This window comes from Chiloscyllium plagiosum, unplaced genomic scaffold (assembly GCF_037043375.1).
Source record: "Chiloscyllium plagiosum isolate Xiang-an unplaced genomic scaffold, Cpla_swu_hap1 HiC_scaffold_19, whole genome shotgun sequence".
NCBI lineage: Eukaryota > Metazoa > Chordata > Chondrichthyes > Orectolobiformes > Hemiscylliidae > Chiloscyllium > Chiloscyllium plagiosum.
In genome coordinates, this window is record NW_028270157.1 from 1,792,310 (window position 1) to 1,807,418 (window position 15,109).

The 15,109-nt window shown below is 49.2% G+C and overlaps 1 protein-coding gene across 14 annotated transcripts in view; it reads left to right on the forward strand.

Annotated features, from left to right (window-relative positions):
- Positions 1–1,879: 1,879 nt before the first annotated feature.
- The window catches only part of nav3 (neuron navigator 3), a 639,300-nt gene continuing 626,070 nt past the window's right edge, over positions 1,880–15,109 (forward strand). For 11 of the 14 annotated variants that reach the window (XM_087996953.1, XM_087996954.1, XM_087996961.1 and 8 more), the window contains exon 1: positions 1,880–2,110. In XM_087996953.1, the coding sequence (XP_087853079.1) occupies positions 1,919–2,110 (192 nt within the window). In that variant the 5' untranslated portion in view covers positions 1,880–1,918. The remainder of the gene's footprint in view (positions 2,111–15,109) is intronic. The other 3 variants (XM_087996959.1, XM_087996964.1, XM_087996970.1) reach the window with 1 other exon arrangement.

The window sequence follows — 15,109 nt, forward strand, 5'->3', positions numbered from 1 at the left end:
GACCTGGACCCAATATACCGGCCACTACAGTGCACAGCTGAAACTGACAACCGGAAGCGGCAGGGACAGGCCACTATAAATGCCGGAGGAAACACCACAGAAGCGCTTCACAGGAGGCTCCCAAGCACTGAGGATGTCACCTAGACAGGGGACGAAACGTTTGCAACAAAAACTTCCAGCTCGGCGAACAGAACCACAGCAGCTGGTAGTGTCATTGGCCACAAAGTCTTTATGTATTCATGCATCTTTGTTATATGTGTGTGTGTGCGCGCAGTGCGTGCTGGGTGTGTGTGTATGGGTATGCGTGTGGATGTGTGTGTATGGGTGTGTGTGTATGCGGGTGTGTGTGTGTGGATGTGTATGTGGGTGTGTGTATGTACAGGTGGGTGTGTGTATGTGTGTGTGTGTGTGCATGTGGGTGTGTGTGTATGTGTATGTGTATGTTTGTGGGTGTGAGTGTATGTGTGTATGGGTGTGTGTGGATGGGTAGGTGAGTATGTGGGTGTGTGTATGTATGTATGGGTGTTTGTGTGTGTATGTAGGTGTGTGTGTGTGGATGGGTAGGTGAGTATGTGGGTGTGTGTGGGTGGGTGTGTGTGGATGGGTAGATGAGTATGTGGGTGGGTGTGGGTGTGTGTGGATGTGTGGATGTGTGGGTGGGTAGGTGAGTATGTGGGTGTGTGTGAGTGTGTGTGTGAGTGTGTGTGTGGGTGGGTGTGGAGCTGGGGCAGGGAGCAGGGTTCCTGCTGGTTTTGTGGTCACTGTGTTGTTTTGACACTGTGGGGGTGGTAGGTGGGTGGGGGTGAGGAGCTGGTGTTTGGGTTTGACACTGTGGGGGTGGTGGGTGGATGGGGGTGAGGAGCTGGTGTTTGGGTTTGACACTGTGGGGGTGGTGGGTGGGTGGGGTGAGGAGCTGGTGTTTGGGTTTGACACTGTGGGGGTGGTGGGTGGGTGGGGGTGAGGAGCTGGTGTTTGGGTTTGACACTGTGGGGGTGGTGGGTGGGTGGGGGTGAGGAGCTGGTATTTGGGTTTGACACTGTGGGAGTGGTGGGTGGGTGGGGGTGAGGAGCTGGTGTTTGGGTTTGACACTGTGGGTATGGTGGGTGGGTGTCAAACCCAAACACCAGCTCCTCACCCCCACCCACCCACCACCCCCACAGTGTCAAAACAACAGTGACCACAAAACCCACAGGAACCCTGCTCCCTGCCCCAGCTCCACACCCACACACACACTCTCATACACATACACACACCCCCACACACACCCCCACCCATACACACACCCATACACACTCACACACACATAGACACCCAAACACCCATACACACACCCACATACACACTTACACCGACACACACACACATACACACCCTCACACATCCATCCACACCCACACCCACACATACACAGACACACCCACACATACACAGACACCCACACCCACACACCCACACCCACCCATACACACATCCACACGCACATACACCCACTCCCACACCCACACACACATACACATACATAGACACCCACACACATCCATACACACATACACCCACACACATACACACCCACCCACACACATACACCCACCCACACACATACACCCACACACAGACACACCCACCCACACACATACACCCACCCACACATACACAGACACTGCCTGTGTCCCTCCCTCTGTTTGACGCTCGGTTTAAAAGTGCGAGCAGCCTCTGGCGGGCGGTCAGAAGGGGAAGGGAATCAGGGCTGGAGTCTACAGCAGCTGGGAGTCTCCTGGTGATCCCTCTGTGTCTGTGAGAGAGAGAGAGACACGGGGAGGGGGGAGAGCAGTTTAATCAGGGACTGGGGCTGAGGGTGGGGTCACTCTCTCTACCCCCACACCCTGGGCAGTACAGCTTTCCCCAGCCCCGGGGCACTATGCCTGGGATCCCAGTCTGCTCCAGACTCAGGTCACCGTCTGATAGACCCGTTCACACCGCCCTCCGTATCCCCCAGCCCGCCCGGTGCCAGGCTGGCCGAGCCCGGGACGCTGCAGGAGGACAGAGTAAGGCAGGCTGGCCGGACTGCAGTGCCCAGACGAGGTGGAGCAGAGAGAGAGCGGACAGTCAGGTCAGTGTTTGGCTCCAAACAAACTTTACCAGCGCCTCAGGAAAGGCACTGAGTGGGGTCTGCTCCACACTTTCCGATCCGCTTCCTGAAAACTCTCTTTATTTTTAGTTCGACAATGAAAGCTGCATTTTTTGGATGTTTGTCTGTGCTACATTATTGTTTAAAAAGAACACCCTGTGACCTGGAGCTGACCGAGGAGTTTCTGTGAGATATTTGGAAGCTGATGGGGAGTCATTCCAGACTGGGACAATCCCAACAGGGCAGCTCTTCCCAAATTCACGAGGAGCCAGCAGCAACCAATGGGTCTGAGTGAATCATTCTTTCATAGCTCTGGTACCAGCCTGATGGGCCAAATGGCCTGATTCTATCAGGATCTGAGGTTGGGTAAAGGGGTGCTAAGGTGATAGATGTGGGGGTCAAAGAGAGGAATGTCTGTGCATAGGGTTAGTTGCTAAATTGTTTTTATTCATTCACGGGACAAGGACAGCACAGGCCATACCAGCATTAATTGGCCATTCTGTATTGGATGGAGGATAGTCACATTGTAGGTGAGACCGGGTAAGGATAGCAGATTCCTGGGTATTTCCTGACAATCAACAATGTTTTCATGGGCATCATTTGACACTTAATTTCAGATTTTTTATTGAATTCAATTCCACCGTTTGCCGTGGTGGGATTTGAATCCAGCTTCCCCAGAACATTATCTGGGTCTCTGGGTTAACAGTCCAGTGATAGTGGCACTAGAGCTTCCCCCAGGCAGAAGTGGGTACTGCAGATATAGGAGATTAGAGTGTGCTGGAAAAGCACAGCAGGTCAAGGAGCAGGAGAATCAACGTTTTGGGCAAAAGCCCGTGTTCAGCCCATACAATGGACCTGATGAATTTTTGTTTCATAATTAGTTGTTCATGTAACTGCTTATGAAACAAAGACAGAAATTGCTGGAGAAAGTCAGCAGATCTGGCAGCATCTGTGGAGCGAGAAGCAGCGTTAATGTTTCGAGTGCAGTAACCTTTCTTCAATACAGTGCACGAACTGTGTGTGTTGGTGCAGAGGCCTGGGGCAGTCTGGCAAAAGCTGTAAAAATGGGTCAGGGAGCAGAGGGAGCCACAGACACACAGATCAGTAAAAAATACAGAGCCAGCTCAGGGGGCACTTAGAATGTGATTGCAATCCCCTCAAGAGGGTTGGAATTGAAACACAAGGATGTTATATGAGAGGTGTGTGGCACTTTGGACCATTCTTGGAGAATTGCGGATCATGCTGGCCAGGTCATTAGAATCACTGGAGAGGGCAATAATACTTACAAGAAGATTAGACCCAGCAGGAAAAAGTAAACATGTGCAGTTCCATTCACACTGAAGAACAAACTCAGGGTGCTCTTAGAGACAGGCCAAAGAGGGTTTGAAGGGCTTTTGAGGCATTGTGGTAATGTCCCTTCCTCTGAGCCAAGAGGCTATGTTTGAGTCCCACTTAGTCCAGAGATGTGTCATTTTGTTTGATTAAAAATACCTGAGAGGGTTTGAGTGGATAGTGTAGAGACGATATTTCATTTGGAAATGATGTCAGAACTATTGGGGACCATCAATATAAGACAGTCCCTGAACAATCCTTTTGGGAAATCAGGAGAATGGTCTTCCTCAGAGAGTGAGGGTGATTGTGGAGCTCACTCCAACAGGGTTGAGGTTGAGGTGAGTCATTAGGGGAGACTGCATAACCAGACGAGGGAGAAGGAGTCCGGTGCGATGCAAGATACTATGATTCAGATTTTCATCAGTGAGCCCAGACTGCAGGGTTAAGAGAGTTCCTGATGCTGTCTGAACACCAGCTGTCTGGGATTGGATTTCCATCCTGGGATATTGGGGTTCTCACTCTGGGAGTTCCCGGAATGAGAGGGAACTCTGTCAGTTACAGAACCAGGCTCCAGGGCAATAAGCATAAAAGAAATCCCTGCAGCCTTTGTTTCTCACATACCCTCACCCTCCCCCACACTCTGAAGCACATCCACCTCGAGATTATCAGGGAGATGCAGGTTTGGAGAGTTGAGATTAAAATCAGATCAGCCACCATCTTATTGAATTGGGAAAGCAGGTTTGAAGGGCCGAGTGGCCGACTCTTGTTCCTTCTTTGTGCTCCCATGTGTAACTGTTCATCTCATTTCCTTTATCCTACTATGAATGCCTGTACCTCAGTGACTTGGACCTAGTTCCCTACCTGAGCTTCTACCATCTTCTAAGCTGCTACTTGAAGCCAACATTTCCAACACACATTGGTCACCTGTTTTCCTTTGTTTTGGGGCCAAATTTGATGAGATTTGCATAAAATAGAACAGAGAACTGAACCTGCTGGAAATCTGAAAGAATGACAGAAAGTGCTGGAGAAACTCAGCAGGTCTGGCATCATCTGTGGAGAAACAGACTTAAGGTTTTGAGTCCAGTGACCCACTTGGGTCTGTTTTAGTATTGATTAGATTAGCAGCATTTGGCATGTCTTGCTGTGTTAAAGGTGCTATATGAATGTGGGTTGTTGTTGAATTGGAGTCAGACAATGTGCCAAATTGGAAATAAAGTCCCCCATTGTGATTAAAATCACAGAAAACAAGACCTGCATTTATATAGCGCCTTTCATGACCACTGGTTACGCTAAACTGCTTTAGAACTGAATGAAATATGTTTGAATTGTAGTCATTCTCATTTAGGGAATGCCCTGTCATTGTACCATGTGCTTCAATTCTATCACAAGCAGCATGGTGGTTCAGTGGCTCAGTGGTTAGCACTGCTGCCTCACACCGCCAGAGACCTGAGTTCAATTCCTGCCTCGGGCAACTGTTTGTGTGGAGTTTGCACCTTCTCTGTGTGGGTTTCCTCCCACGGTCCAAAATGTGCAGGTTAGGTGAATTGGCCATGCTAAATTACCTGTAGTGTTAAGTGATGGGTGGGTTGCTCTTCGGAGGATTGGGGTGAAGGGCCTGTTTTCACACTGTAAGTAATCTAGTCTAATTATCCAACACCACTTTACGTATCACATAGACAGTTCTTTTCACAACTTGATTTATATTTTGGAACAGCAGTTTGTACCCTTGACTATAATTTACCGTTCCTTTGCAAAGTGCATGTGAGATATACAGGATCCCTTGTCTCAGGGACTCTCTGATTCCATGGTTTATAACTGAGGAACACCAGCTGCCAGAGGAATGGGATTCTTGTTGAATCGATGCTCTGTGTAAACAAAAACATGGCCCACATTTCCATGTGCCCTTCTCCAGCCTCAGCCTACGTTTCATTGGGACAATCTGTCCTATTTCCACCCAACTTGCTGCGCAGATTAGAGATCTTGTATTTTCCCTCTTGTCTCATCTGAACAGCGAGCAGTTGTTAGGAAGTACCTGCCTTGCTCTGTGACATTTCTCGATGTGGACCCTGCCCTATGAAGGCTGATAGCTGGCTGCATCCTTGGGGTATTTAATGTGAGAGATTTGCACTCAGTCCATCTCGATGTCCTTGTCCAAGATGATCAGTGATAATGGGCTGAACTTGCTCAGAATATATGGAGGCTGTGTATGGACACAGACTGTCCGACTGAGCTCTCAGTGTTTGTATTTATTCTGTATGTGAAGCTTCCTTTCTTGTTCTGTCTTTCCAACTCCTCCTGTAACCTTCTCTCTCATGTCAAGATGTGGATGGACAGGGGTGGACGAAGTCAGAACAACACCAGGTTATAGTCCAACTAGTTTACTTAAAATCACAAGCTTTTGGAGTCAAGTTCACCTGACGAAGGAGTGTCACTCTGAAAGCTTGTGATTTCAAATAAACCCATTGGGCTTTGGCACTGTTGTCATGTGACTTCTGACTCTGTTCTCATAAGTTATTGTGTGCACAGGCAGAAATCATAGCAGCTAATTTCTGCAGAGCAAGATTCCACATTCAGCAGTCTGGTCATGACAAGATTACCTCAGTTTTTAATCATGCTGGTTGATGGATCGATATTGGCCAGGAATCCTGTCCTGGTCTGCTGTGAGTTCTACACTGTGATCTTTCATGATCTCCTGGGGGTGAAGCTGTGACCTCACTTTGCCGTCTCTGTTGAGTGATTCCATTTCTGATTCACACTTGAGTTAGGTCACAAACCCAACTCCTTCCTGATTCTGAGGCAAGAGTTCCAGGATCTGAACTAGAGCTGACACCTAACTAAGCAACAAAGTTAATCACTTTTTAACTATGTGTGTTTTATTCCTTTTCTCCCCCCAATATAAACAGGAAGGGCTTATGCCCGAAACGTCGATTCTCCTGTTCCTTTGATGCTGCCTGACCTGCCGCGCTTTTCCAGCAACACATTTTTAAGCTCTAATCTCCTGCACCTGCAGTCCTCACTTTCTCCTATGTGAATTATAATCTCAGTGTTCATCGCTTTGCAACCTGGAGATAGACTGTGACACTTGTGGCAAATCCAGTTTGATCCTTTTCAGCTTATCCCATGGTACAGTGCAATTTATTGGATCTTCATCACCAAAATTTTCTATATGGACAGCTCTGTGGCTGAGCCAATATGGTGTGCAGTGCACTCTCAACCATTTCTAGATCCAATAAATCCCATTCCATCATAATATCACTCATAGATTAATGAAATTAAGCTTCTCTCATCCGAATGCTATGGATGCTGGTGTTATACTGGCCTGCAGCATTGTGAGATAGTCTGATTCCAAACTTCTCCACAACTTCTCACTGCCATTACAGCTAAAGTAATGTTATTGGTGGGAAGGGAAGTAATTAAGTTTAGCAGAGGGAACAGGCAGCAGTGAAAGAATTCCAATGACAATCAAACATGAGCTATAATCAGTTTGGCCCGAGGCAGTGTTACATTGTAAGTAATGACACAATATTACTTAGACGAGTATTTAAGTGGTTATAAAAGAGGATTAATTAGCACAGCTGATTTTCTTTTCTGGAAATTGTTTGGAGAGCCCTTTGAAAACAGAAGGTGCAGCCGAGAAATATTGAAGCTGGTTGGAAATGGTCTAAGGGCAGAGTCAGCGAGTCACATTATTCCTGATGAAGGGCAGTTGCCCGAAACGTTGATTTTGCTGCTCCTCTGATGTTGCCTGAACTGCTGTGCTCTTCCAGCACCACTAATCCAAAATCTGGTTTCCAGCATCTGCAGTCATTGTTTTTACCTACATACATATGTATGCCTATCTGTATGTGTGTCTGTGTGAGTGTTTGCATGTAGTTGTGTATGTTGTATGTGGTTGTATGTTGTATGTATGTCTAAGCGTGTGCATGTGTGTTTGTATGCTGTGTGTATTTTTCAGCTCTCTTTGTACAGTGAGCATGCTCATGTCAATTTCTTGTTGAGAAGATCAATCTACAGAGAATGGTAACTACAGAGAGTGGCAAGAAATCAATTTGGGAATAGATTGAATGAGTTCGAACTATTATATTTGTTTCTAGTGCTGGTGACTGCAACTGATTCCTTTTGTTTTCCTTTTCACAAGAGTCAGATCTCCGAGTGGTCGGAGTGACACTGTAGTGCTGAGTGTTTGCACAGGAGGCTGGGTTTGAAGAATTGGGCTGGTTCTCACTGGGGCAGGTCGTGTTAGGGCCTGTCTCACTGCCTAGAGGGAGGGAGAGAGTGACACTGAAGGAATGTTAACATATTTCCAAGTCAGATGGTGAGTGGTATGGAAGAGTCTTTCCCCAGTATCACATCCTGGTAGAAGGGGCAGATAGTGTGAAGTGATAATCAGGGCAAATACCACGATCTGTAATAAAACTACGGATGCTGGAAATCTGAAACCAAAACAGAAATTGCTGGAGAAGCCCACAAGTCTGGCAGCATTAGTGGAGAGAGAATCAAGGTTAATGTCTTGAGTCTAGTGACCTTTTGATAGTAACTGGGTAAAAATGGTGTTTCTGCTGATGACAGGGTGTGAGGGGAACGAGTGAGCTGATATATGGAGATGGAGCCCAGAGAGAGAGAGAGAGAGAGAGAGAGAGAGAGGGAAACACTTGGGCAGACTGTTGTTAATAAACCAGAGAAGAAGAGAAGCTGGTTGGATGATAATGAGGACTATGGGTGGGTGGGAATGTGATGGCCGTGCTAAAAGCACCTGGAGTGTGGGAGTAGGTATAAAAACATGGAAGAAGGTGTTCAGGCTCTTAAAATTATTGATCTCGATACTGAGTCCTGAAGGCCATTGGAGAAATCCGATTTAAACCAGTCTACTCCTTTCCAAACAGCATTGTGTGTCTACCTACAGCACATGGACTGCAGTGGATCAAGAAGGCAGCTCACCCCCACCTTCTCAAGGGGCAACTAGGGATGGGCAATAAATGGTGGCGTGAGTGGGGTCATTCTTATCATGCAAGAAATGTGACAGTGAATTCAGACACAGCAAGACCCCACAGACAGCAGTGTGACAATGAGCAGATCATCTGCTTGACTGACATTGACTGTGGGAATTGATCTGACTCCAGAAACAGAGTCCTGCGCATCTTCAAACCGCCCCGTGGAAGGTTCACTGAAATCTCAGATTAATGTCTCGTTTAGAGGACAGCAGACAGTGAAGCATACCCTCAGTACTGTCGTTGAGAGTCAGCCTTGAATTTGGTGCTCAGGTTGTTGCAGTGGGACGTGAGCTCAGTGCTCCTCACAGACACACGGTTCACATTCAAGGTCACGCCAAATCTAGCTCAGGCTGAGGCAGGTCAAATCACATGGGCCTCAGGAAAATAGGATGAGCCTTCTCTCAGTGATGAGAAAGTGAGGTCTGCAGATGCTGGAGCTTTTCTCAGTGATACATAGCGAGCAATGTCAGTGATGGAGATTATGAAGGAATTGGAAAAAAAGCCAATAAAGGATGTGGACATTATGTAAAAGGCTGTCTTTTACTGATTTGCTTTTCAAATACTTTTTTCTTTGTTGTTTATTGAATAAATCTCATTGCATCTGATGGTGGGTGTGCCATTATCACATTGTTGGTCGTGATCAAGCAGCTACAGTGTTGAATTGCTTGATCTCAGCCAGTGAGATGTTGGATTTGAACTTGCCAATCAAAGTCAGCAGCCAGGCCTGGCCCAGTGGAGTCAGGGGTCATAGGGACAGACAGGAAAGTGGAGCTGAGGCAACAGTTCAATCAGACATGACCTTGTTAAAATGGAAGAGCAGACTGGATGGGCTGAATGGCCTCCTGTTGTTTTACTTAAAACAGGTCAAATGGTGCTTCATTGTAGATGCCAGAAACATTTCACAGGTTCTGAACGGTGTTGGAAGGAAGTGACGATAAGAGAGTGTAAAAAGCAGAGAGGTGATGGTGATTATGACCAAGGGAATAGTTAGGCCAGGGCTGGAGTATTGTGAGTTGTTCTAGAAATGTATTGGAGTGTCTGAAAATGCCCAAAGTTTGTCTTCCTGAATGACCCAGGGGATACACAAATGTTGTTATGATTATAAAATCTGCCAAACTGGGCAGATTTGATTGAATTTTATTTGATTTTATTGTTATCACATGGACTGAGATACAGAGAGAAGTATTGTTTTGTGTGCAATGCAGGCAGGCGTACGATACAGAGTGCAACAGGGTAGCAGAACAGAGTGCAGAATACAGTGTTACAGCCACAGAGAAGGTGCAGAGAGAGAGATCAACATTAACATTTGCGAGGTCTGTCCATAGGTCTGATAGCAGTGGGGAAGAAGCTGTTCTTGAATCTGGTTGTGCATGCATTCAAAGTTTTATTTCTTCTTCAGATTTCACTGAAGAGAAACTCGAATGGATTCACCAAGGACTGTGGATAATGTCACATTGTAAAAATTATGCCTCAGAAACATTGCAGCACTCCCTTAGCGGTGCAGCAGTGTGACAGCCAGACATTGCCCCCTGGGGGTTGGGAGGCTAACTCAGTGAGCTGTAGCTCTGAGGCAGTGTCACGTTGAAAGTTCCAGCCCCAGTCCACAGCCATTGGTCCCTCTTGTGTAATACCAAGGGAGTGCCATCCAGTCTGAGGTGCTGCCCTTTAGACCAAGTGTCAAACTCAAGCCATGTCTGTCCTCTCATTGGATAGAATCCCAAGAGTGTGGAAGCAGGCCATTTGTCCCATGATGTCAACAGTGACCCTTCTAATGGCAGCTCTCCACCCCCCCCGACCACCGCACCCCCCCCACCACCACCACCGCACCCCCCCCCATCTCTACCACCACCACCGCACAACCCCACCACCACCACCACCATCACCACACCCCTCCACCACCGCACACCCCCCACCACCGCACCCCCCCACCACCACCACCCCCCCACCACCACCCCCCCCACCACCACCCCCCCACCACCACCACCCCCCCACCACCACCACCCCCCCACCACCACCGCACACCCCCCACCACCGCACCCCCCCACCACCGCACCCCCCCACCACCGCACCCCCCCACCACCACCACCCCCCCACCACCACCCCCCCACCACCACCACCCCCCCACCACCACCACCCCCCCACCACCACCCCCCCCACCACCACCACCACCCCCCCACCACCACCCCCCCACCACCACCGCACACCCCCACCACCACCCCCACCACCACCACCACACCCCCACCACCACACCCCCCACCACCGCACCCCCCCACCACCGCACCCCCACCACCACCACCACCCCCCCACCACCACCCCCCCACCACCACCACCCCCCCACCACCACACCCCCACCACCACCACACCCCCACCACCACACCCCCACCACCGCACCCCTCCACCACCACCATCACTGCACCCCCCCCACCACCACCACCACCACCCCCCCACCACCACCCCCCCACCACCACCACCACACCCCCACCACCACCACCACCACACCCCCACCACCACCACCACCACACCCCCATCACCACCACCACACCCCCACCACCACCACCACAGCCCCACCACCACTACCGCATCCCCTCACCACCGCACCCCCACCATCACCACACCGCCTCCCCCCACCGCCACTACACCCCCCACCACCACCACCGCACCCCCACCACCACCACCACCGCACCCCCCCCATCTCCCCCACCACCACCAGTTCTGGGATTTACATATTAATGAACCAAAACCTGCAAACCATCCTAAAAGATGTAAGACATAACAATCCAGGTTTGTTCAATATGTTATTTCAGTTTCATAACACTGTAACCTTTTGTTATTAATTCTGTGTCTTTACTCTACAACCACCTGATGAAGACGCTGTGCTCTGAAAGCTAGTGCTTTCAAATAAATCTGTTGGACTATAACCCGAGGTGTGTGATTTTTCACTTTGTCCACCCCAGTCCAACACCAGCTCCTTCACATAGGCAGTCACCCGAGGGTGGGATTGAACATGGGTCTCTGGCGCTGCGGGGCAGCTGCGCTAACCACTGAGCCACTGTTCTTGCTTGACATATAAGATCCCGTGCTGGGGAAGGGGTGTGTGGTGAGATCTCCCTGGCATCCAGTCAACATTTATCCCTCAAATGGCATCATCAAAACAGATGATCTGGTCATTCTGACATTACTGTTTGTGGTGAGGGGTTGCTGGGTGAAAATTGGGTGTCTCATTTTCTACATTAAACCTCAGAAGTAACTGAGGTTGTGAAAGGTGCTATAAAAATGTACACTTGTCTGTTCTTTCATTACTGATGAAGCCATACAAGACTTAGATTCATAAAGCATGGTTCAGTAAGGTAGGTCTCTGTCTCTGATAGAAAGGTGTTTTGTAGAAGGAAAATACTTGCAAGACCACAATGTCAAACAGGCAGTGATCACAGCCAAGAGATTATATCACAGAGGAAAGTGAAATCTTTGAAAAATGGTAACCCTGTGTGACTCACAGGTGATTCATCCAGAGCCAGGGAAATGTGTCTGTCACACTGATATATGTGATCATTCCTATAACGCCCGCATTCAAAGGGTACTGTTCCATGTTGTGTATCTCTGGCTGTAACAGCAACTCTGAAACCAGTTGTGAGAAACTTTATCCTGAACCGACAATCAGACTGATTTTCATGAGAGTTATTGTGGAAAGTTTTCAGTCGGAGAGTGAGGTGTGGGACATTAACACCAGCACAGACTGATTTCCCAGCTTTCAGGACACGCTCTCTGGTTCTCCACTGTTCGAATCTTTCACCCTGACATTTAGCTCAGGGAACAAAAGGGAACAGAAATTGCTGGAAAAGCTCAGCAGGTCTGACAGCATCTGTGGAGAGAAATCAGAGTTCACGTTTCATTTCTGAGGAAGGGTCACCGGACCCGAAATGTTAACTCTGATTTCTCTCCACAGATGCCGCCAGACCTACTGAGCTTTTCCAGCAAATTCTGCTTTTGCTTCTGATTTACAGCATCTGCTGTTGTTTCAATTTTTACAGGGGGAATAGGGACTGGAGGAGGCTGATCAGCCCTTCAGCCACATCATTAGATCATTACCTGCAAACTGAGAGGGCTGTTTGAAATAGTGGGCAGTACTTGTGAGGGAAGGATGCATAATGGCAGAGGGCAAGGTGCTGGAGCTGAGGTGGGAGGGAATGATGAATACGGGAAGGCAGTGGGTGTAGGAGGTAATCTGTACCGGGGAGAGGGGGCAGTGCCCCAGGAAATCTCTGATGCAGAGATTATAATCCAATGTGAGGAAAGGGCATCTGCAGCTGGATGGAACTGCTAAGGTATCTCCCTGTTGCCCTTGTCAGATTGTATCCTCCTGAGATTCCAGTGTGGCTTCAGAACAGAAAGACCAACACTTGCTGTGGAAATGTGGTGCAGACACATTCAATTGGGCCATTCAAAAGGATATTGGAATGTTTTTTGGATAGTAATGGTGTGCAGGTATATGGGGAGAAGTCAGGAGATTAGCTCCAGGAAATAGAACAGGACTAGATAACCGAGCTGGATCAGACACGATGGGCCGAAAGGCCTTTTTCTGCACTGTATAATTCTGTGATCCTATGATATGGTCATTTCATTTCAGTGGCCTCAAGAGAAACACATTGAATGGGGGGGAGACTATGATATACCCTCATCAATCTGACCAGAGGACAGAGTTCTGGGGAAGGGTCACTTGGTCTGAAATGTTAACTCTGATTTCTCTCCACAGAGGCTGCCAGACCTGCTCAGCTTTTCCAGCAACTTCTGTTATTGTCCCCAGAGTTCTTGAGCATGTGATAGAGGCAGTATGTTAAAACCTCTGGAGAAAACTGGATGTCCAGTGACAATTCCATCCCCTCTTCCAGGGCAACACTTTGCTTCCAGACAGTAACATGAGGAGCCTTGTTATTGACGTTGACCATGGGCCCAGGCAGGGTTACAGTCTGATACTGACACTCTTCATCATGTTCTGCTCTTGGCTGCTGTCAGGCCATTTTCAGAGAGTCAAGAGTGTGATGCACAGCATGTCAGGCAGCATCTGAGGAGCAGGAGAATCGAGGTTTCTGCCTTCATCAGCCCTTCTCCTGCTCCTCGGATGCTGCCTGACCTGCTGTGCTTTTCCAGCACCACTCTCTGATCTCCAGCATCTGCTGTCCTCACTTTTGCCCATTTTCAGAGAGTGATCACTGTCAGCCTGTCATCAGTGGCAGCAGGTTGGTCAGCTCTCCCTCTGCTGAGATCCAGGACAAAGCTGAGCCAGTGCCCCATCAGGGATTACTGTTTGCTGCCAATGCCACACTAACATTCCGCACTGAGGGATACAGGCTGCAGCAAATAGACAGAGTCTCTCCAAAGCTGGGAGAGAGTTCGGTCTGACCAATGCCATGGTACAAGGAGCTGTCTCACCACCATCTCTTGGCATTGAGGATGTCCAAGAGATAAAAACAATGACTGCAGATGCTGGAAACCAGATTCTGGATCAGTGGCGCTGGAAGAGCACAGCAATTCAGGCAGCATCCGAGGACAGGCAAAATCGACATTTCGGGCAAAAGCCCTTCATCAGGAATAAAGGCAGAGAGCCTGAAGCGTGGAGAGATAAGCTAGAGGAGGGTGGGGGTGGGGAGAAAGTAACATAGAGTACAATAGGTGAGTGGGGAAGGAGATGAAGGTGATAGGTCAGGGAGGAGAGGGTGGAGTGGATAGGTGGAAAAGGAGCTGGGCAGGTCGGACAAGTCCGGACAGGTCAAGGGGACAGTGCGGGCTGGAAGTTTGAAACTAGGATGAGGTGGGGGAAGGGGAAATAAGGAAACTGTTGAAGTCCACATTGATGCCCTGGGGTTGAAGTGTTCCGAGGCGGAAGATGAGGCGTTCTTCCTCCAGGCGTCTGGTGGTGAGGGAGCGGCGGTGAAGGAGGCCCAGGACCACCATGTCCTCGGCAGAGTGGGAGGGGGAGTTGAAATGTTGGGCCACGGGGCGGTGTGGTTGGTTGGTGTGAATATCTCGGAGATGTTCCCTAAAGCGCTCTGCTAGGAGGCGCCCAGTCTCCCCAATGTAGAGGAGACCGCATCGGGAGCAACGGATACAATAAATGATATTAGTGGATGTGCAGGTAAAACTTTGATGGATGTGGAAGGCTCCTTTAGGGCCTTGGATGGAGGTGAGGGAGGAGGTGTGGGCACAGGTTTTACAGTTCCTGCGGTGGCAGGGGAAAGTGCCAGGATGGGAGGGTGGGTCGTAGGGGGGCGTGGACCTGACCAGGTAGTCACGGAGGGAACGGTCTTTGCGGAAGGCGGAAAGAGGTGAGGAGGGAAATATATCCCTGGTGGTGGGGTCTGTTTGGAGGTGGCGGAAATAATTTCCCTTCCCACGTGGTTAAAGATGCCCTCCAATGCATCTCGTCCACATCCCGCACCTCCGCCCTCAGACCCCACCCCTCCAACCGTAACAAGGACAGAACGCCCCTGGTGCTCACCTTCCACCCTACCAACCTTCGCATAAACCAAATCATCCGCCGACATTTCTGCCACCTCCAAAAAGACCGTCTCTCCCTCACCACCAGACGCCTGGAGGAAGAATGCCTCATCTTCCGCCTCGGAACACTTCAACCCCAGGGCATCAATGTGGATTTCAACAGCTT